This window comes from Chroicocephalus ridibundus, chromosome 6, assembly GCF_963924245.1.
Source record: "Chroicocephalus ridibundus chromosome 6, bChrRid1.1, whole genome shotgun sequence".
NCBI classification, from domain to species: Eukaryota; Metazoa; Chordata; class Aves; order Charadriiformes; family Laridae; genus Chroicocephalus; species Chroicocephalus ridibundus.
This window is the reverse complement of record NC_086289.1, coordinates 9,565,376-9,587,151: the sequence shown is the minus strand read 5'-3', so window position 1 is coordinate 9,587,151 and position 21,776 is coordinate 9,565,376. Positions and strand designations below refer to the sequence as shown.

Sequence of the window (21,776 nt, the reverse complement as noted above, 5' to 3'; positions counted from 1 at the left end):
TCCCAGTGGAACAGGGGCCCACACTTCAGTGTTTGAGCTTTCAAGTGTGCAACAACAAACAACTTCAAGAAAGCAGGAAAGAGCATTTAGGAACTTGCTTCTCTTACCTCAAGCCTGGTTCTGTCTACATCTTTTAGTATTTTATTTCGCCCTCTGTTGGTCACCATGAGCATTTCATATGGAAAAATCTGTTAACAATGTATAAAAGGGGGAAAAAGAGATGTATTTACATTCTAAAGCAAAAAGAACACAATGTGTCTCATTTTCATAACCACACAAACATTTCCTTTTTCAAAGGAAATCACAGCACTTTTGTCCCCTAAAGTTGCACAGCAAGAACTTTGTTAGTATCAAACGGCCTTATATTGTAAAGCCACTGCGTACTTGCCTACCCCTATTCATGGTGATACAATACAGCTGACTTTGGTCAGACAGTCCTCTCTAGTCAATATGCTTTCTCATCCAGAGTTTATTAAGGTAAATAAATTTGGCACTTATTGGCCCAACTCATGGTTGCCAAAGTGTGGACAGCTCTAATGAAACAGACACTTAGTGGACTTTTAAAAATGAACCACATGAAAGCACATCAGAAAAAGCAGCAACTCTGAATAAGCAAAATATTGATCAGTGGGGGCCACTGCATTCTTCAAAATTCACTACATGATTTTCTTTGCCTTTTTGGACAGTCAAAGAATTCAAACAACTCCCCACTGTGCTTGGTGGCTGTGCAATGCATACATGGATTAACGGAGGTAATTTTGTAGAAATATTTGTCTTACACGCCTTCATCTACTTCAGAAGAGTTTGTGTCCAGCACATCTCCCATTAACGTTTCCCTCGCTTTCCTTTTACATTGCAAAGAACATCCAGAATTTATACAAATCAGTTATTGGCCAATAATCAATTCCTGAATGCAGAAATTATTTTACTTTTATTTTACAGGTTCTTTGAAGTAAAATGTTTACTGTCAGTGGGTGCCAAATCAGTTTAATCCAACGGAAACAATGCTGCTTAGAAAGGATTTCAGAAAACCATGTGCCTTAAAATCAGTTTCTGGAATCATCCCTGGCAAATAAAACTCTGGTTTAGGGTTTTTTTCCTTGGGCAGACACTTCCATAAATGCCTGGAATGACTTAGGAGAGCTCATGTTCCATCTGACAGAGCCTCTCTGTAGCCCTTCTCATTGCATGTCTCTGCTGAGCGGGAAAAGAGTGTTCCTGGTGAGGTTCTCATCCAACCCCTACTGAAGCCAATGAAGTTTTTCTACAGACTTCAGCAGCGATTGGCTCAGCCTTTACCGTTATTTATGGGTCTCGTTTTACTTGCCCATTGGGAACAAGAGTGAGACCCCCAAAAGCCTCCTAGAGAGACAGCGGAGCTATTATCAAATGCTATTAATTCAATTATTTTAACATCAGAAGAAAATTCAACCTAATCAACTTCTATGCACAATTAGGCAATTAAGTCATTCCATTGCCAACAATTATCCCAAAGAACTTTTCAGAAATATAATAAATAAGATTCAGGCATCAATGAACACACCACTGAGTTTATTGTAAGTAATAATGATTAAAAGAACGTGTGCTTACATACCAATTGTAAGATATGATTCTTAGGAGATTTTGACATTGTCACAGTTGTACAATTAAGTCTATACTTTGAATTACATTGTTTATGTATGATACTGGAAACGGCTACCATATACAGCATTATAGGAAACTAAAATGTAACTTTTCATATTTAAACAGGCAGAGTTTAAGTCAAGATCTACAGTCATAAGTACATTTTATAATTTAGATATTCACAACAAGGCATGTCTCAATCTGGGGTGGCAGGATGCACAAATTCTGTCCTTTCTGGAGAACTACTTGGTAAGATTTGGTCATTCTTAAGTATATTAATTTTCACTTTTCATGTGTTTCATGCTGACTTTGAGTTGGCTTCTTTTACTTCATCAGGTTTAAGTCAGTGTTGGACCATTGACATGAATAAAAATACTGCCAATTCACACAAGCTGAAGGTCTGGCATCACCTTTACAAGCGTCAACAGCAAGTGATATATTATCTCACAAAAAATCTCATAAATTTTATCACTAATAATACTGACAGAATTTGTCACCCAAAATAACATTCCAAATCACTGGGTGCATCAACAGCAGTGATGGCTGTAAGAATTTCTATTGCACTGAAAGAGAAATTATTTGGAATAAAAAGTAGTATCTCAGGAGCTGGGGATGTCCCCAAGGTCTTATTTATATAATACATAAAAACACTTGATAATATACATTGCAGTGGGGGCTCAGCTTATAAAGCTAGGGTTATTGCCTTGTACAGTTTGTCTGGAGGTGACTCGGAAGCACAAGTAGTAATCTGGTTTGCAAAAAGAGCTCCTCACAACTGCAGAAATGCTGATCCTTGTAACTTTGGCAAAATCATGATTTCATGGAAGGTTCACCAGCAACAGAGAAAGTTTTAAGATTTAAAACATAGCCCTGGTTGAATCTGTGTATTATGTTCATTTTTGACTCAGATATCTCTAGGCATAGCTGCAAAAGCGTTTTAAATTATATTCAGCTGACATTGCCTCTTTTTCCAATAAATCTACTGAAGAATTTCTCATATGAGAAATTCAACATTATTGAAAGGTTGTCAGGCTAACAGTGCTGAGAGCTAAAAAAACAGATCCAGACAGACACGTAGGTTTCTAACTTCCAATTTGACACAAAGATCCATGTATTTAATTAGTTTTTAAATCAAGACAGCCTCAACAGTGTGTTGTGAGCCACAATACTCTGCATCGCTTTTCCAACCTGATGGGTCTGAGACTTTCCCATTGAGTTTGGTCTCCTGTTTTGGCTGGTGGAAGCTTGACAGAGAACTAGCTATTGAGCATCTTCAGTATCTTTGTTTTGTCTCTGGAAAGGCCTCCTTAACCCAAGAAGCACACCTGGGCTGCCCTCAGCCTGCCTGAGTACTAACACCTGTAACAGGCAAACTCCAGAACAAAGGGAGAGGTTTGGCACATAAGGAGCAGGGACTGAGGTGAGGTAAAGAAAAACAAGGGAACTAAGACATTTCTTGCACTTTATCTGCATTACACTGTCTTGAAGGAAAGTGAATAATATCTGCACTTGCCTTTGGCTCCAACATGTTAGGCATAGATACTCCTCTGTCCATTCTCATTCCAGGGACATGACCATCCGGAAGGGACTGCATCAGATACAGGTATACATCAGACACAAAGGTTACACACACAGAGGGTAAAGGCACTCAAATAGTGGTGAAAACAAAGGTGAATTTGCCCTGAGACTTCTTTCAAGTCTTAATATTTAGTCTTATCATTTAGATCCTCACCACGGCTACTGTTTACCACTTCTCTGAGGCATGCAGAGGGATCCTTCAATCCTCTCTGTCACCACAGCCTTCTGTCACTGCTAAGGCTGGCAATAGCTCCCCACCGAGACTACCAACATCACTTCCCAAGTGGACCTGGGGACCCCAAGAGAGCAGTGGCCCCTTTCCCACCCCAGTGACTAAATAGGGTTCTTCCCTAGACAAATATGCAGAAGCATTAATTCAGATCCCACCCAACAGCATACAAAGCACTTACACCTCTGGGCTTTCCTTCCTGCCACTTACTGTATCAGGTGAGGGATTTTTTTTTTTTTTTGTCTCTACAATAGGAAATTTTTACTACAAACACAAACAGGGATAGGGTAAAAAGGTACTGTTTTGACACAGGTACTGTTCCTGACGAAATAACGTTTTGATCACAATACACGGACAAGTCCTCTCTCCTCCCATAATCTTATTCTCTTTCCAATCATCATGATTTTGATACGCTATTAACAAAACTATCCAAGTAATTAAACTCTTTCTTAAATTGCAATCGTGTTGAGGAGCCAGCCAGACTCAAAGCATTCTGGAAAAAACCCTGCAGACAGGATTTGGAGTAAAAGGGTTTATTTTTGCAAGCACGCCTCTTACTGGCTCATCTGTGATGGCAGCACTGTAGAAAACTATTGATCAGACATCGTGTCTGGAGAGCAAATTCCAGGGAAAAAATGTGGAGTTCGAGGCTCCTGGTATGGGAGAAGACTGCCTCCAGAAGAGGCTCTACGTCTCTGGGGTCAGTACTAGGGAGGCTGGAAATAAATCCACCCTCAACTGTCCAGGGAGGACTAAAACAGGTAACTCATATATCAACAGACAGTGGATGTTACAGAGCAAGTCACAGAACTGGTGTGAGCTGTCTCAACCCAGCTCTGGGGAGGTAACAAGGAGGAATCTGAGGCTGTGCCATTTTTTTGGTCAGTAAGAGTCTACATTGGCGATTATGCTTAAACATGCAGGAAAATCAAAGCTATTGTCTTAAGAAACCCTTCCCTGTAGCAGAAATTCAAACTCCAACAAGAAAGCAGATGCTTTTGGTTCTGTTGTCAGTTGATGGATGAAAACCTGTACTCTACCTGGAAATCTGAAAAGCAAAAGAGAAATTTCATGAGCTTTAGAGTGTGGAAGAACAGGAATCAGTCACAGTCTATCAGATAATCCTTGTGTCTTCTGGTCTACCTGATCATTTCAAAATCACGCCCGATTCTCTAAGGCCAGCAACCTTCCTACTTTTAGATTTAGTTTGTAAAGAGTCAAACACTACAAACACTACAGCCCTTTTCATTTTGAGCAGACTTCTCACTCAGGAAAATCAAGTCACTTTGGAAATATTAAGAGACACAAAGCCACAATCAAGTGAATAAATATCCAATTAAAATTCAAATGTGTAGAGCAGGATTCACCTCACCCAACCTCTGCCATCAGGTGGCTATCTATATTCCTCCACAGTCTATAAGGAGACACAAGCACCAACAGGAGATGCCTGTATCTAACATAGTCGGGATCAATCTCACTTCGGAGATAATTAGACTCTCTCAGCTCAAACCATTTCAGAACATTAACTCTCAAAGTTTCGTAACTTTCATAAATATGATCAATTTTTATTATGCAATGAATGATATCACATCTAGCTCAAAGTCATAATGAAAATAATAAGCAGCAACAGGGATTAGAAGGCATTATCCTCCTTCCTTCACTCTGGCACTTTCTTTCAGACCGTGTCATGGATGGTAATTTCCAGAGAAAGAAAACACCGTAACAGAACTCAGTACATGTTCCTGATAATATACATGTCACCTGCTTTCCATATGCACCAATGCTAAGGCAGTCCCTTGGGATAAACAAGGATCAGCTCCACATAGCAGATTTAGCAAAATAAACCCAAAGTTTGGTATTTGCAGAGTTTGAGTTAAGTTTACCAGAGGAAGTTAAGAAGTACTGAGCAAATACAAAGTAACCAAATCCACAATCTTAAAATAAAACAGCAGAAATGATCAAACATCATAACATGTTCAGTAATGAAGTGGCATGTAAAAAGGCTCCTCAGCCTTACCTCTAACACCACCGCTCACATCTCCATAACTGTTGTACTGACCAAAATCTGTAGACACCGGCTGTAACAGGAAAAAAGGGACACACACATAAATTCACGGTTCATGACTTCACAAGCAGGTTGGTTTATGGGGAGTAACAAATTGCTTTAATCCTTTCTCCCCCCCCCCAATTTTCACGACGTTTCTTGCATTGCTTTCCTGCCTTCTTAACAATGTAGTTTGTGGGAAGGGAAATTAGGTTTTGTCTGACTTCAGACGGTCTTATAAGAAATCTTGATCAAACTGAAAATCCAATACAGTTAATATGGAAATAAATAGCATGGATAATTAAAGCCACCTTTTGCTTCTCAAAATCTCCATCTCCTTACCCTGTGAAGTCCATTTTTTCCATAGCCAGGGAGAGAAGAGGTTTTGGAGGCTGAAGCATGTGCTGTTGAATGAGGAAGGGAAAAATCTTTTACTGGAAAAATACCATAGAAACTCAAAACCAAGAACATCTGAGGAATAACTAGCATAAAAAAAACACAGTCAAAAGAGCTAAGCATATACATAACCAGCTGCGACACACTGACTTTAAGAAATTAACACCTCTGCCCTAGAATCATCACAACCTTCCATACATTCTGGAAGTTACATGCAGCTTTATCATGCTGTGGTGGCAGGTCATCAAGAAGGGACGTTGTGATTTGCCAGGCTTTCCACTGAGCTAAAAGTAATCCTCAAGGATCAGACAACAGGGCAAAATAACTCTTCAGTCCCTGGCTAGATGAAGTATTGCTGTGCACCTTATGATGGGACCAAGATAAAGGACAAGGGGAATCCAAGGTCAGCAGCGTTTGACTGGATAGGTTCCCTGTTAAGTCTCCCATGCAAGGTCCAGTCAACCCCATTCTCCTACGTGGCACGTATGGTTTATATATCATTATATCCCTCTGAACCTTTCATGAATTTCCTTTCGATCTTTCCTACTGCAACTATTATTGCACTTATTCTCCCAGCTTCTGCTACTGCACAAGCCAAGATACGTATGGCTAGCACACTCTATTCTCTCTGTATACGCATGCTGCAGCTTGCTGGTTTTTGCTACGCAGGAGAAAAAGCTATTAGTTTTGGTCCTGTAATACTGTAATTGACAGATGTGTTGGTACTGACTTCACCAGGAGAATGATCAGACTGGGCAGCGCTGAGTGAATTCAAACAAGTTTGAGAATTTGGCATCCTGATCCAAAATTATAGTTATCCTGTATGTGATGTGACACTTCCGACAACATGACATGATTCAACAGACCTCTGTGACTCCTGCTTTCATCTGAAATGAAACTGAACTAAGGTGTCTGAGGGCATTTAACTTAGCATTTGCACCAACCCCAGAAATTGCATAAGTAAGATAAAGACAACGTGGAAATGTTAAGAGTGTGTTTTTAAATACAGATAAAAAGATGGACAAATAGAAACAGAGTCAGCATAATGATCAATAGCACCTCTACAGTTAATACAGCCACTTTAGACAAGATCCTCCATATAAGAATGCAATTTTTTGTTTTTTAAATGTTATTTTTATCACAGAAAGGCAGGGAGTGTAGAACTTGAGGCACTGTTGTGGCCAGCAACAAAAACCTTTAGGAAAGGTACCGGTGATTGCACAAAAGGCAAATGATGACTGCACTGATTACCACTGCAAAGAGGGATGGATGCATCTCCAATAAAGGAGTCCTCCAACTTGTGCTAAGGTTAATAAAAAGTCATAAGCTTTGAGTTGAGCAGGTAGACTCTGGCCCTGAAAACATTACAGGTAGTGAGGGAGAGCCACAAACATTTTCTCCATGACCATAAATAGAGGCAACACACTTACACAACAGGGAACACGAGGAAATCTTAGTTTGCTTGGCAACTACTCCAGTGGATGACTCCAAAGAGACTCATCTTGTCCCTTCTTGGCTCAAAGTACAGCTGCTGTGCTAAAATGACCAGTGGATGAAGAGAGTGAAATAAAACCCCCAAACTCTTCCCTAGAGATCTGAGAAGGCCACAGATGTGTATAAAAATGTGCAACAAGGCCAAGAATCTAAGCCACCAATTAACCAAAGTTGACTTTTGTGCTCTGTTTCTGGATCCCAATCAAAATGTCAGCCCAGGCCAAAACACTGGCTGTGTTTGGAATATGCAGCCCTACTGGTAAACATTACTGATTTTCTGTCACCGGGAGGAGAAACAAAACAGTGACAGGGAAGCACCAGTTTAAGCAAAACGTGTTATTGTAATTTAATAACCTAGCCTATTAGCCTATGTGGGATGTAATAGGTGCCGAATATTTTACCTCACTCCTTATCTATATTAGAAAATCTCTCTCCTTATAATTGCCTGAAAATCCTCAACCTCCTATTTCTTCTAATTAAAAAACAACCATGATACTTTTCCTCTCACCAAAACCAGCTAATGAATCAGGCCGCTCTTTCAGGGGACAACATCACATATACATCTATCAAGCAGTCTTCACAGTGGTCTGTCTTCTGGGAGACTGCTTGGTAAGTGTATATGTGGCGTTCATTATTCACTGTTCATTATTAGCTTTACTGCCTACATGAATTACCTGGAGAATCGTAACGACTGGCAGAGAGGGCTGACCTATCGCGACTCTCCTTTTCCATCTCTTCTTTCAATATCAACTGTCCCAGACCAGAGTTGAGCTATAAATGGCAATTAAAAAAATACATCAGTAAAACAAAGCCGATCGAAGCATTAGTAGAAATTGGTTACAGAAAACAAAGGGGCACATTTAGGATGGTGTTCAGAAACAGCATGAAGACAAGCTTATAACCACCTTCATGAGCTGCTCCTCTTGCAGTTGCCGGCGTCTCTGTAGCTCCTCATCATCTTCCTCTCTTCCACTTGATCTGCGTCTCATGTCAGCTCCTGCTTCCATAAAACCACAGTACAGAGAGAGCTTTGTGTATCAGTTTGACTGCAGCTTGAAGATTTCAATGCTAGAAAGTACTAGTCAGTTTAATTTACTGAATAAACAAAGCAGTATTTTCTTGCAGACTCAAAAGACTATTTCAAAAATCATCCTTAATAAAACTCTCTCAGATAACCTGCCCCATGGCTATCAGGCTGCTTATAAAATTAACAAGAAGTTAAACTGCATGTGGGTTTCCAACCAAGCAACGGTCCTGGATATAAAATCCATGAATCAATGTAACAGAAAAAGGAGCTCAGATTACTAGTTCTGGAAACATGGGGCTTTAACGGCAACAGTAATTGTACCCATGGTTGAAAACGTAAAATCTGATTTACATTGATACTTTTATCTAGCCTCAGAAAAGTGAACCTGAATTAACACTTCAAATGGAAAATTAAACTACATTGATTTCCTAAATTCATATTTAGAATAAAAAAGGCATTATTTTTAGTCTAAAAAGAAGCAAACCAATTCATGTTCTACATTAGTTTCTTTCTTTTTACTGAATAATCTTTATTTTCTTGAGCACTCTTAAGAAATGGTCCAATTTGGACATCAGGACACCTCCATGAATATATAGAATATGATATTGCTGCAAGTATTTAGACAGCAGTTGTATTTTTTTCTGCACCGGCTATATCCTGATAAAGTTGTTCACCAATCTTATGCTAGACAAACTCAGTGGTTTATTTGAATGAAGACTAAATTTTGCAACTGCAGTAACAGAAGGTTTGTGTCAATTACATGTTTTTGTACAGCAGTGTTAAATTGATGCTAATGGGGGACAGACAAAAAGTTCTGGAGAAATTACTTATTTGAATTTAAATGATGTATTCTTTTGTTTGGTGACTCAGGCTTTTGCAAGACTTTTCAGTACAACAGCAGTAATACTCATTATTTTTCTTTTTGTCATCTGAGCTCATTCTAGTCCTGTAAGTAAAATATGACACTGAGAAAATCAGACAACAAGCTGAAAAACCTGGGGCTTGTGGGTTTGTTCTTCAGTGATTCATCTTGTATGATGCCTTTTTATTTCTGAATAAAATATATCCATCAGCACATCTTTTATCTTTACAGTTTCCAAACAGTTCTATTTAGTTTCTAAGGTGTAACAAAATTACCTGATAGCCAATATACAAAGCAGTTTTACTGGAAACTATTAAAAGTTGCCATCCACTGCCTAGAGACTGAGCTGAGAGCCAAGATTTCCAACAAAGGCTCCACCTCAGAGATACGGCATAATAATGGCATAGTTATCACAGGCATTGTCAGGGGAGTTTCGAGCATGTCCATGTTATCGCTGCGACTGTAACATCTGTCAGGCTGCAATCCTATATAAAGGACATTATCAAAAAATCGCTGCCGCATATGCAGCCCCATCAACTGGTCACTGAGCTCTCCCACCCTGGGTCTTCTCTCCCAGCACTTCTGTGAAAATCCCATTGTGCTGAAAACCATACACTCCTTCGTGGAAACCTGAAACAGGCAACACCTTCAGTCTTTCAGATATGACTTCATAAATGAACCAAGCTAGATAACTTATTTTATGCTATGGGGGGGGTCAATAAAAATTAACGGAGAAAAAAATACAAATAAAAAAAAATTAAAAATGATCATGCATATGATTTAAAGAAAAGAAAATGTGATACCCGTAGTGCAACAACACAGAAGAAAAATACATAGTCTGTAGAAACAGTAACTCTGAAAATCAGGACTTTTTTAGTCCATTAACTGTTCCACTTCAATCATTGCTTCTTGCCATGAAAATAGACGTGTGGTTGGAAGCAATCATATCTGTGGAATATTTGCCATTATCTTAGGACTAAAAGACTAAATAGACAATAACTGAAAGAAGTCAGGCTTGTGTGACACGCGTTTTTTAAACTACCGCACAGGAGTTCACCTAATTTGTCTATGTGTTAATATCTGTGTGACCAATTTCAAAGCCCTTTAATGAAACCTCTTCTCAGCGCTGTTCAATAGTTTTAAATTCACAGACACTCAGAGGTCTCACCAGAAGAACTGCACTTTGTGGTAAACACCTGGATCGCCACAGGCGTGCGATCTTCACTACCCATTTTACAACTCCAGTATTAATCTACTTTGGTTACCAGTACCTTTTAAGCCGCATCTCTTGCATCACTTTTTTTTTTGCATACCTATGGCAGCAAGGGAGGGAGGACCTGGCCAGTGGTCCGTCTCAATCTTTGGTATCTCGTTGGGTGCTGGTGCATGAGCTGCTGGGAACTTGGAGGACTTGATGATATCCTCGGAGGACTTGCTCTGTGCTGCCAAAGCAGCTGCATCTAGATGGCAATCAGGGAACTTAGCTATGTAATAATATGTATCAATATAAAGGTCTTCCTTATTTTGGCAAAATTTTATACTTTACAATAAGTTAATTTTCAAAAGCAAACATTTTCATGTTTTGCTTTTCTAATTGCAATCTGAAGCAAAGTAATGTCTTTCTCTTGTCAATAGATTGGAATCAAACCTTCCGCTCCCCCCTTATCCCTACCCCCAAAATAACCCCAAATCAGGGTTACACAGTGTTAGAATGATTAGGCAAGAGTACGAAAATGCAATCTAACAGTATTTGCCAATATCTCCTAAGGACAGCTGATTATTAATGAAGATGAAATCAGATTTATGTACTGATCTGTCTTCTCTCTGGGGCACGAAAACAAACAGTTCAGAGGACCAGCATTAATTTTAACTCTACTGATGCTACTTATTTCCTATGTTTCTGTGAAAAGCTGCAAAACAAAAAAGAAATCTGAAACAAATGTTTATTTAATCAGTGAATTTTTTTCTGCTGCATGCCCTTGCTTAGTAGCATGCAGTAGTAGCAAAAGCAGATGTGAATTTATTAATAAATACTGAACTCCATTCAGATCAACTTGGCAGGGAAAGGCACTTGCAATGAAATGAACCTCACCAATAAATCTCAGCAATGGGGCATCCACTTAAGATTTCAGTCTAAGCCAAAGTCTATTAAAAGCATGTGAGGATGTGCATTATGGCTTTCACTTCTTGACATTCAAAACAATTAAATCCAATAGGATTCAGTTTACATTAAAACCAGCCTTAATGACCTCTTATCTGCAAACTGTTAGCTCAAATCACCTTCTCTTATATGAAGCTATCGTACCAGAAGCAAGGATTCTGGACTTTTTTTTTCCCTTTCTCATTTTTTTTAGACAGAAAGACATCTGTTAATGAAGTGAAGCATTGTGTTGCTCATCCAACACTTTCGGGGCAGTTTAGGAACATCAGTATTAGATATCATTGGGATGTCTGAGCATTTTATGACTGGGAGACTCTAAGCATAGTTGCAGGTATGGTCAGAGTTTATAAAAGCATGACTTCAAACAGTACTTACGTATTAGAATTGGTGATGTCAGTGGTTAAACATTCACATGTTAATGGGAGGTGAGGAGATACATTAAAACCGTAAAAATAAACAAAAATAATGTTAAGACTTTTTCCAAAATGAGCATATGGTTTGAAACTCAAAAAAGAAAGAGGAAAAAACCTTGATGTAAAACCACAGCAGTGTCACTTGCAACGCTCGCTCCTGACTCCAGGACGGACTTCCCGGACTTTCCTAATCCTCTCAGCCCAAAATGGCTCTCAGCCAACTGTTCATCTAAACCCCGTAGAGTACTGCTAAATTGCTACTTAACGCTAAATACATTTCGTTGGATAAACTGTCTGCAAAGGGATGCAAACTCAAAGTCCTTAAAAAGTGGAGTCATCCGTCTTTCACCACATCACGTAAAAATCGTCTCCTGTTCAAAGTTTTCTATTCAGAGCAGAAGGGAGGAGTGAACACACGCCATTATAACAGGGACCTTGTTCCGCAGTCCTGAAGACTGGCAACGCAATGGGCTTCTGCCACCACTGTTATTTCAGACTTGCTACAACAACACTTACACTGAAAAGATCAGAGCAGTAATACTGCAGTCCAACTCAGAATCCAAACATCTGGAAAACCAGAAAACCTGAGCTACATCACAGGGCCTGAGAATCAAATTATCCCTCTCAGTGGTAAGTCACCTATATTATCTTCAATAATTAAAGATTCTTTCTTATTTAAAGCCACAGGTACATTTGGAATTCCAGTCTGATAATAACATCTCCATCTTAGCTGTTGAAATAAATTATTGTACTTTGTCTATTTAAAATAAGGATATTCCATGAAGTCCCTGTCAAAGAGCAGTTCATAGTTAATCCATTTTAACATGATCAATACCTATATTCTGAAAATATAAACTGTAAGAAGTGAAAAACAGAAAGGCATCATAATGCTAAAGAGACAGTAAAATACCAGTTAATGGCAATTTTGCCATTAATATCAGTGTGGCCAAGATTTAAACCATATGATCCAAATGAAACAACATGCTTTAAAACATAACCACTCAGCAGGACGTGCAGTAACAGCTGTTTCAAGCTTGGACTACTAATTTTTAATGCCTACACAGTAAACACAGAATGCTTTTCACTAGTCTGCATGCCTTTAAATTTAGTTGACACTCCAGTTTTGAAATAAAAAGGGAAAGATCATTTACCATGTTGTTTGTAGATTGGTGGTTTTCTGTAAATGTTGACACCTTGATCTGTGAAATTGAGAAACAGAAAAATGGGAATATGAAAACTACTTCAACCCTAGATAAAGATAACTCCAACACTTAAACAATAGACAGACCAAATCAAGGATGTAGCACAAGAAAAAGCCAAAGAGCTATTTCTAGTATCGTACAGAATCAGATTATTTAAAGAAAAGAAAACGTAAGAGAAAGTGAAAAGTCAAAAGACATGTGGTATGAAGTCCTTTGAAGACGATTCTGTAACATGTGGATGCATCCAAGACATGAACATTTTAAACATTCAGAAGATTATCAGTGGGACAAAAGTTAGAGAAGAAATGCAAACAAGCAAGACACTTCAATGGTGAACATACAAGCCATTTGGGGAAAATTACCCCAAATAACTTTTATGGAAAATTGTGCTTCAGTCATAACAGCTCAAGTTTCTTTCCAACTCACAGCCTGGATTGAGTAGAGGAGTATGCAGTGAGCCTACAATTCACTTCAAAACCCAGAGAACAAAATAGCTGCCTAATACCCTGTTTTGAACAGTCAACAACAGCTACACTTCAGTGAGTCAAAGGGCTACTTTATACAGTGTTAACTGATGTACTATGAATTCTCAAACCACAAGGACAGATTTCATTTCTTTCTTGTAATTTTTTTTATGTAAAGCCCTCCACATTGCACTTTATCAATGTAAATCTAAATAAAAACACTTCCTGGAACTCTAATGCAGTAAATCTATTGCATGTCTAATATATACAATATTTTTACAAATAATGATCTAAGACAGGAACCAGTTTGTTCTAAACTACCTTCCCACCCAAGCCAACACTTCATGTATTCAGCACAGCTACAAATACAAAAGTTAATCCAAAATCAATGCTACAGTGCAAAATCTGTCAAAATCTTATTAGAAGACCAAAATGAGATATTGGGAACTAGAAAATTAATGTCAGAAACCCATTTTGCTACTTCATGCTGCCTGAAAAAAGTTTTCAGTTACATTAGAATGGAAGATGAAAAAGCATTTTAGAAATACATGCTGTGTACGGCAGATTAATTAAAGTGCTACAGCAGCCAACTTAGCCTTTGGCATTAAGGAAAGTTAACCCTAGAAATCTGTGGAGAGAGAGGCAAATCTTACTCTGCAGAACCCTACACCCTTGACTAAACAGGCAAATTCGTTGCACACAAAGACACTGAGGTATTTCATTCCTGTTAGCGATCTGTTACGGCTACTTGACCAGCAAATAGGTATAAAAATTACAGGAGAAGTCATGCAGTAGTTTTGCGCACATCTATACCAGAAAAGCTGTAAGAAGAACAGGAACACAGCTCCTTCTGAGGCTGCACTGTGCCAGCTGAAGAGGACAACTCTCCCACCACACTAGAGATTATTACTCGGAGCCATTCATGCAAGCGTGCTTTAGCTTACGCAAGTCAAAGTGTGCCAGGTTAAGCAGTTAAAACAGCCTACTTTAGCCAAGCCAGGTCACACTGACTGAAAAAGAAGTTTATCTGCCAGATCTGAGGAAGGGCTGTAACCTCTGGCAGTGCGAAGGGATACTAGACCAAAGGGAATCTGAAGAATAACTGGATATAATAAGGCTTTCAGCTAGCACAACGCTAGGGACACACCACCCTCATCTAATCAAAATCCAACACAGATGAGCTTCTCCAAGGCTGAAACAACTGTGTGGCTCACTTCAAAACAGAGACTGCTCTTTATGGAGAGGATGTCCTGAGGCATACATATGCTTGTGGATCTGCAGGTCTCTCTGAGTATACCAAGCCATTGCACAAAACAAGTAAAGAAACATCCTCATCTGCTTTAAAAAAAAGGGAACACTAAACTAGAACTGCTTGGTGCAAGACTGAAACAAGTCACAACAATCTGAATGAACAACATACGTAATAGCTCACTGCTCACATCTTTTCTGCGTGTCACTGTGAATGAAAACCAACTCCTCTACAGTTAGCGGAGTTATACCAGTGCCCAGCTGGTGTAACTGCGAGAAAAATCAAGCCCTACGTAGCTCATATCCAGCTCACAGGCCACCAACAGACCCCGAAACCCAAGGCATTCTAACAGTGATACACCTGACCAACACAATAGGTAAAAATCACAATTGACCCCCCATTTCTTAACTCACTGCTCCTCTCAGGAAGCCTGGAGCAGTTCCAAACCCTGCGGGTGCACCCCATGGTAAACAGTGTGAAGCGATGGAGACAAGACAAAAGTTACAAAGGCTACATTCTACACTGTGACAGGACACCGAGACACATACAGTGCCAGCTCCTACCTGGAACATGGAAATGTTTAGGGGCCTGAGCGTAAGTTGGAGTGAGAGGGCGGCTGTCGGGCCGATAGGGGACAGGGGAGTTCCGACCGCTGGACGGCTCATTGCCTCCAATGAAAGAATGGAGAAAACAAAATGAGAAGAGGGAGAGCAATAAAAAAAAGCAAGCCCAATCAAACCCAAACGAAATTGTTGGAATCAAAACCTCCAGGGACAAAAGAAGTTGAACCAAAAACATAAATACAAACAATAACGAGAACTGGTAGCCCTGATGGCTTTTTTTTTTTTCCTGATATTCCTGCAGAGAAAAAAATTCAGGCTGGAATTGACGTTTGAGCAGCTCAGACTCATTCTGATGGCATGCAGGCAGGAGCTGTGTGCTCACAGCTGGTGATTTGCTGGGCAGCGTGGAAAAGAAGAATGGAAGGTTACTTGGCAATGATTTAGTACAGAGACTGATATTTGGAGTTAAAAGTCGCAGGCACAGAGCATAGTAGTTGATATGCAAACCCAAAATGAAAGCAACTCCCAAGCAGATAGAAGCAGAAGCAGTTACTACAGTTCCCTAAACCAAAAGCATACAGAAGCTAGAGATGGAGAATAGCTGTTAGGTCATTTGGCCCATGTCAAAAGCCACAACTGTTCTATGCACACTCTTTCATTGGTTTAGCTCTCTAGTAGGGAATTTTTGATATAGCAAAATAATTTGTAAAGCTATGCAGCCCATCTGGTGGCTGCGCCCGTATCATTGGTACCACCCCAAACCTCTGTTAATGACAAATTTGGCTCTGGTGACAATACTTCGCCACTGCTGATTTAGCAAATCTGAATCTAATGTCTAAAACCTTAAATTCCATTTTGCACACACGGCTTGTTCCATTTGTAGGACCGCTCTTACCAGGACTATTTCTTTGCCTCCTAATAATCCACCACAGCAATCCAACATCCCTGAAAGTTCCCGTGTGTGTCAGGGCAAGAGGGCTGTTGCAGAACATGGTGGTTGATCCCCAAGCATCAAGACTTAACAGCCAGATATCCAAACACATGACTGTGTGTGCACCATAAAAGAACATTGCTGCCGTTCTTCACCCTAGTGCAAACTCACAGAAGCAAAATCTGTCCACATGGATGCTTATTTTACATGGGTGTGTGTGGCGGTGAAAAGCAGGGGAACATCAAACCCCTTACATTTTTCAGGTATGCACAAGGGCTTAAAAAAACCTAGAAAAGCTGATTAACAAAGCAAGGAAAAAAAAGGGGGGGACACACAAGCAGAGGAGGGCTACAAAGCAGGTCTCCTTTCAGCTACAGGTTTCCTATGTCCCATTAGAGGACCCAAAACCTTGGACTCATCACATTTATGTACATATTGGGGGGAGGGGAGGAAAAAGGAAGTTTTCTTTACACTTTCCACAAAAGTTCCTCTTTTACTTGAACAGTCATCTGCCAATGTAAAACGCACCAGAAGGGAGAAAAGAAATACTCATTACAAACCTTTCTGAGAGAGATGTGCCACAGAGGCCTCTGCCAGTACTCAAGTTAATCCATCTGCACGTACTTGTTTTAAAAATTACATGCACAGTTCAGGGGTCTTGGCTGTACAAAATTTGCCCAGAAGAATGCATGTACAAAATTCTATATTTACCACTTGGATATTTCATCCCTCAATGACTTAATGTACATGATATCCCCCAAACACGACATTCTTTCAACCACAAGAGTTGATGGTGGTTTTCTATTTCATGTGCAGCGATGCTGAGCTTCTGGCCCGGTAATACCGAGTGCTAGGTTTACTAACTCGGAAAAGCAGTATGAACAATTATTTAAAATAATATTGTCATATCTCACTTTATGGTCCTTTACTTGGCAATTCCAATATTGTGTTCTACTTGTCTGGCCTTTGAAATACTGTGATGGTGAAACACCTAACTTGGTTAAGATGATTTCAATCATGTCTTTTGTTTCTATTGAGAGATGATGAATTACTTTTCAGCAAAATCACTGTTTTATGCGGAAAAAATACAGTATTGAGATGGCCTCAAGATATAATCAATTCTAAAATTTATAACCTTTATAGAAACATGTCATTCTGCCTTTCCGCTTCCACTGGCAATGAGTTTATTCAATGAAAGAGAAGAAGCAAATGGGATTTATTGACCTGTGGACTGCCGTAACAGAGGAGTCATAAGTACATTTCACCTGTTGGGAACTGGTAGTCAAAATGCGAGCATGTTCAATTTACAATGCCTCTGTCACCAATGCTACAAATACAGGGAAGAAACTCTTCTTGTACCCACCTCTTTATCTCAACTAGACACAAATAAGCATGCTCACACCCACACAATGTACACCGGCTAACCTTGTATCTGGTACACAGATAATGTTTGTAGAGAACAGGTAATGCTGTATAATGCATACAGTACAAGGCAGACAATTAGTGTGGTATCATCCTGCGCGTGTTGCTTTACAGATGTCTCTGTTGGCTTGTATTTCCTGGGGTTCCTGCGCAATCTCTCTCTTCCTAATGACTCCTACTAGTACTGACAAATGACTCCCCTTTACACTGTCTAGGATAGCAGCCTCATTACTTCCAACCACTGCAGGAGGGAATGGTACATCTACTTAGATTCTCATTAGCTCATCCCGGAGGAGCCCACTCTAATAATGAGGCTTAAGTGCTTCAGATGCTGCTGTAAAATCACCCACAATTTATGAAAGCAGTGCCAGCATCTGTGGGACGTGCATGGGCACACAGGAAAGCAGAGCTGCCAGCTTGCCTGCACCTGCCTCCCAGGGCCCCATGGCTGGCCTGCTTGCAGCTTTACATAAAAGGAGGGGCTGGGCATGCTCTGAATTTGGGTTCCTTGCTGTGCCCACACAGGAAAGGTCTCTCTTACTGTCTCAGATATGCCATAACTAGCGTTAACTCCACAAAGCAACAAGTGTATTCCAGTTCACTGACACTGTAGGAAAAACTAATTCCCACACCCTGGCAGGAAGTTGAAGGTGCATTTGTGTAGGTGGGTGGGGGATGTTAAGAGATAACGGAGTAACTTTAATATAAAAAATCAATCACTTGAGCGCAGCAGCCTCAGAAGTGAAATTCAGAGGCTTTTTTTCCTTCATTCTGTTTGCTCCATCAGGTAGTTGCCATTTTCTATAGCTCGACTGGCTAAGGAGGTTGCCCTAGCAGCCAGGAATATAGTTGTTTGCCTATACACAGCACCTCGTAATGCAGGTTCCTGCTGCCTTCTGAAGTGTTCACCACTGGGCTCACTGTGGGATTCACAAGTTCACACAATCAGGCCAAAAAATCCCATACGCAACCAACACTGAGCCTTCTGTCAACTTGCAGTTTAGTTGCTCTGCTTCTGAATAGACATAGGAAAAAGAGCTGAACAGCACCTGAAACTGTAAGTCCTATTCAGGTTTTGTCAAACTATCATCCATCATCTTGTCCGAATGCGTGGCTCTTATTTCCCGCACAAAACTGAAAGTCATGAAACAGCCAAAGCGTGCCTGTTTTCCAGAGCAGAGCTTTTAGCTGCAACCACAAAACCCTGGAAATAGTTATCACACACAGAGAGCATTTGGTTTCAGAGACCTGCCTCCAGGAAGGAAAGCAGGAACCTGTGAAAAGCAAGGCCCAGATTCACTATGAAGGTGGGTAGATTCCTTATGGGAAAGTCTGCGAGCAGAGGAATACACATTGCTTTGGAGCTCTTTTTATGTGGAAATCTTACGGGGGCTTTGCAATATTCTTGAATGCCTCTGAAAAATTCTAGGCATGTGAGATGAAATCCTGGCTCTCAATGAGAGTTTTGTCTCTGATTTCAGTAGGGTCAGGGTTTCTTTCATTCACAGACTTGTTTTGATTCTTTCATAGCAAAGACAGTACTTTACTGAGATAAGAACAAATTCAATGGAGAGTCCAAATGAGGTTAAATGAAGTCTAAGTCCATGCCTATTACACCCTCTTCCAGCTCGTTCAACATATATGTTACACCAACCAACTCTTAAGACTTTCTGAGGCACATTTAGCCACTTCACTCCTCAAAGTTCTTTACATTTGGCCTTGTCTACAAAGCTTGAGCGTTATGCTTGTTTAAGCATTATGTTGCATGAAAACACACTGAAACTGGTCTAAATGTCCTTTTCTGGCTTGATGATACAAAATAACACAGGCATAATATGTCATGTGCCACTTTCCTTATCATTATGCTGTTTGGAAACTATGCCCCTTTACCAAAGCAGTTTCGGCATGATATATCCTCTGACTCCTAAAGGAAAAGAAAAATATCCAAAACTAGAGCTTTATGAAATCTTTCTTAAAAATTTACACCAAGTTCACCTCCCTACTAAAAGTACAATTGGCTTTGAGAAAGGCTGAACTAAGTACAAATGAGACCACAAGATACCTCTTCTTCGAATCACTGCAAATGTACCTACCACATCTAATTAACCCCCGCAATGCTATAGTTCTCATCTCAGATATATTCACAAGGGTCTAATTCCCTAGCCGACTCTCCAGGGTAAAATAATGCAGTTCTTTAAACTTTGAAAACAGACACCTAGAATGCCTAAGACAAACCCCTACGGATAAGAATATCAGGGAGTTGCATTAGGAGCAGCCAGTGCCAGACTAATCTCTCTTTTCTGCCACACAGATGTAAAAAGGGGACACTTGGACACACGTGGTGTGCAAGGAGGGCAAATGAAGAACCATGTGGGAAACACAGATCAACCTCATCAGTTGGTAACAAAATATGCATTTATGAACATCAAGTAGTGAAGGGGACACACCATATAGTGCAACTGGACTTCATTCAATACTACTCAAATTTTTTAAAAAAGCCTCCAGAACGCCCCCGAATGAAATACTGGACAAGCTATATTATCTCTTCCTGTGAAAATACTTACATCTACACGTTGTAATGGTAGAGAGGTTTATTTAACAAAAATATGACTAGTCCCTGTCATCCTGTCTTTAAGTGCATGTGCACTGTTAGTACATAAATGCATATATAAACTATGTGTATTTTCAGAGTATATCTGATTAAGCACTATCTTCCATCATATTCCCGTTACAGGAGAAGCCAGAATTTGCTCTGACTTAGGGAACATTATGAACATTTGTTCGTCTAACGTTTTGTAAGTGCTTCGTTTGTCACTTAACACGCTGGAATCATTACAAAGGTCTTCAGGCCTTTTGACCTTTTGTACCTCTCAATATTTTGTAGTAATAGAAAGACAAAAACTTTTCCAAAGCTGTTTCAATAGCTACTTATTCTCACCTTGAACAAGTCAGAGAAATGATGATTTTTATCTAATTTAAGTGTAACATAGGATCTTATTGTATCTTTGCCTGCTATGCGGGAGAACCTTCTCCCACCACACAGATAGACAGACACTGAACAATTCCCTACCAAATCCTTCCATTTGATAGTATTAATACATTAACAGCCATAACTTTTTCACTATGAAATCCGGAATTACTTGATGGCGCTTCTCTGAAGCTTCTGCAGTGTTTCTTATGTGACTCATCCTGCTGCAACTGGGGAATTTCCAATTCAGTTCCCTGTAGATCTTATTCAAGTACCTAAAATCTCTACTTAGCCCTTCAGCTGCAGCATCTCTTTCTGCTGTCCTATCCACCCATCTACGGGAACAGTCAAATCCTCTTCAGGGTCACTGCTCTCCCCACCATGTACAGACAGACAACATCACTTTGAAGCACGGCTTGCGTTTGGCTACCCTGTTCACTGAGAAAACTGTTGCTCGTGTTCTTTATTGACTGCTGTTCTCCCAGTCTCCATGCCACCAGAGAACTCAGCAACGCTATTTCACATTTCTTCCAGATCGTTACCAAAAATACCCCAAATTAATTTAGCTGTGTAAGTTTTATAAATCTGAGTTTAGGTCAATGCTCTGAGGGAACTCAGCTTGCAGTGTTGAACTGAACCGCGAAAGTGTATGTTTGGGGTTTTTTTTGAGTAGTTGCCTTCCCCCACAGGGAGGAAAAACAAAAATAAATTAAAATCATGGGGGTATTCCCACTACATTATCCTAGGCACTAAAAAGGTCACAATAAGAAGGTGCTTCTTTTTCTCAACCAACTATTAAAAGACTACTCTTTCAATTCAGCCATGCAAATTACAAGATGGGGGTACCCGCTACCTGCCCCTTCTCAAATGTACCGCGTCCTCAGATGGTGTATGCTGTCACAGTGACATGGACTTGAGCTTTTAGGAGCTTTGCTGAGTTATGACACATAAATGCTGTCCAGGCCTAAGACCTTAATGTAAAATTTTCAGAAAATCGTGGAATCTTACAATGTCTTATGTGACATATCTGAAAAGAACCATACCTACCCCTTTGTCTACAGTGCTTGTAATCCCACTTGGCCTTTCGTACCAATAACCGAGACCCACACCTAATCTACATGTCAGGTAATTCTTTGAAAACTGAAAACAA

General features: G+C 39.9%; 1 protein-coding gene across 6 annotated transcripts in view; it reads right to left on the bottom strand.

The window, feature by feature from the left end:
- Positions 1-21,776, bottom strand: part of ABLIM1 (actin binding LIM protein 1) — a 211,983-nt gene that overhangs the window by 8,282 nt on the left and 181,925 nt on the right. For 2 of the 6 annotated variants that reach the window (XM_063340168.1, XM_063340167.1), the window contains exons 14-21: positions 15,306-15,410; positions 12,979-13,026; positions 10,567-10,713; positions 8,270-8,361; positions 8,039-8,135; positions 5,817-5,878; positions 5,448-5,508; positions 1,535-4,478 (exon numbers count right to left, since the gene is read on the bottom strand). In XM_063340168.1, the coding sequence (XP_063196238.1) occupies positions 4,441-4,478; positions 5,448-5,508; positions 5,817-5,878; positions 8,039-8,135; positions 8,270-8,361; positions 10,567-10,713; positions 12,979-13,026; positions 15,306-15,410 (650 nt within the window). In that variant the 3' untranslated portion in view covers positions 1,535-4,440. Of the gene's footprint in view, positions 1-107; positions 189-1,534; positions 4,479-5,447; positions 5,509-5,816; positions 5,879-8,038; positions 8,136-8,269; positions 8,365-10,566; positions 10,714-12,978; positions 13,027-15,305; positions 15,411-21,776 lie in introns of those variants that run through there. The other 4 variants (XM_063340172.1, XM_063340169.1, XM_063340170.1 and 1 more) reach the window with 4 other exon arrangements.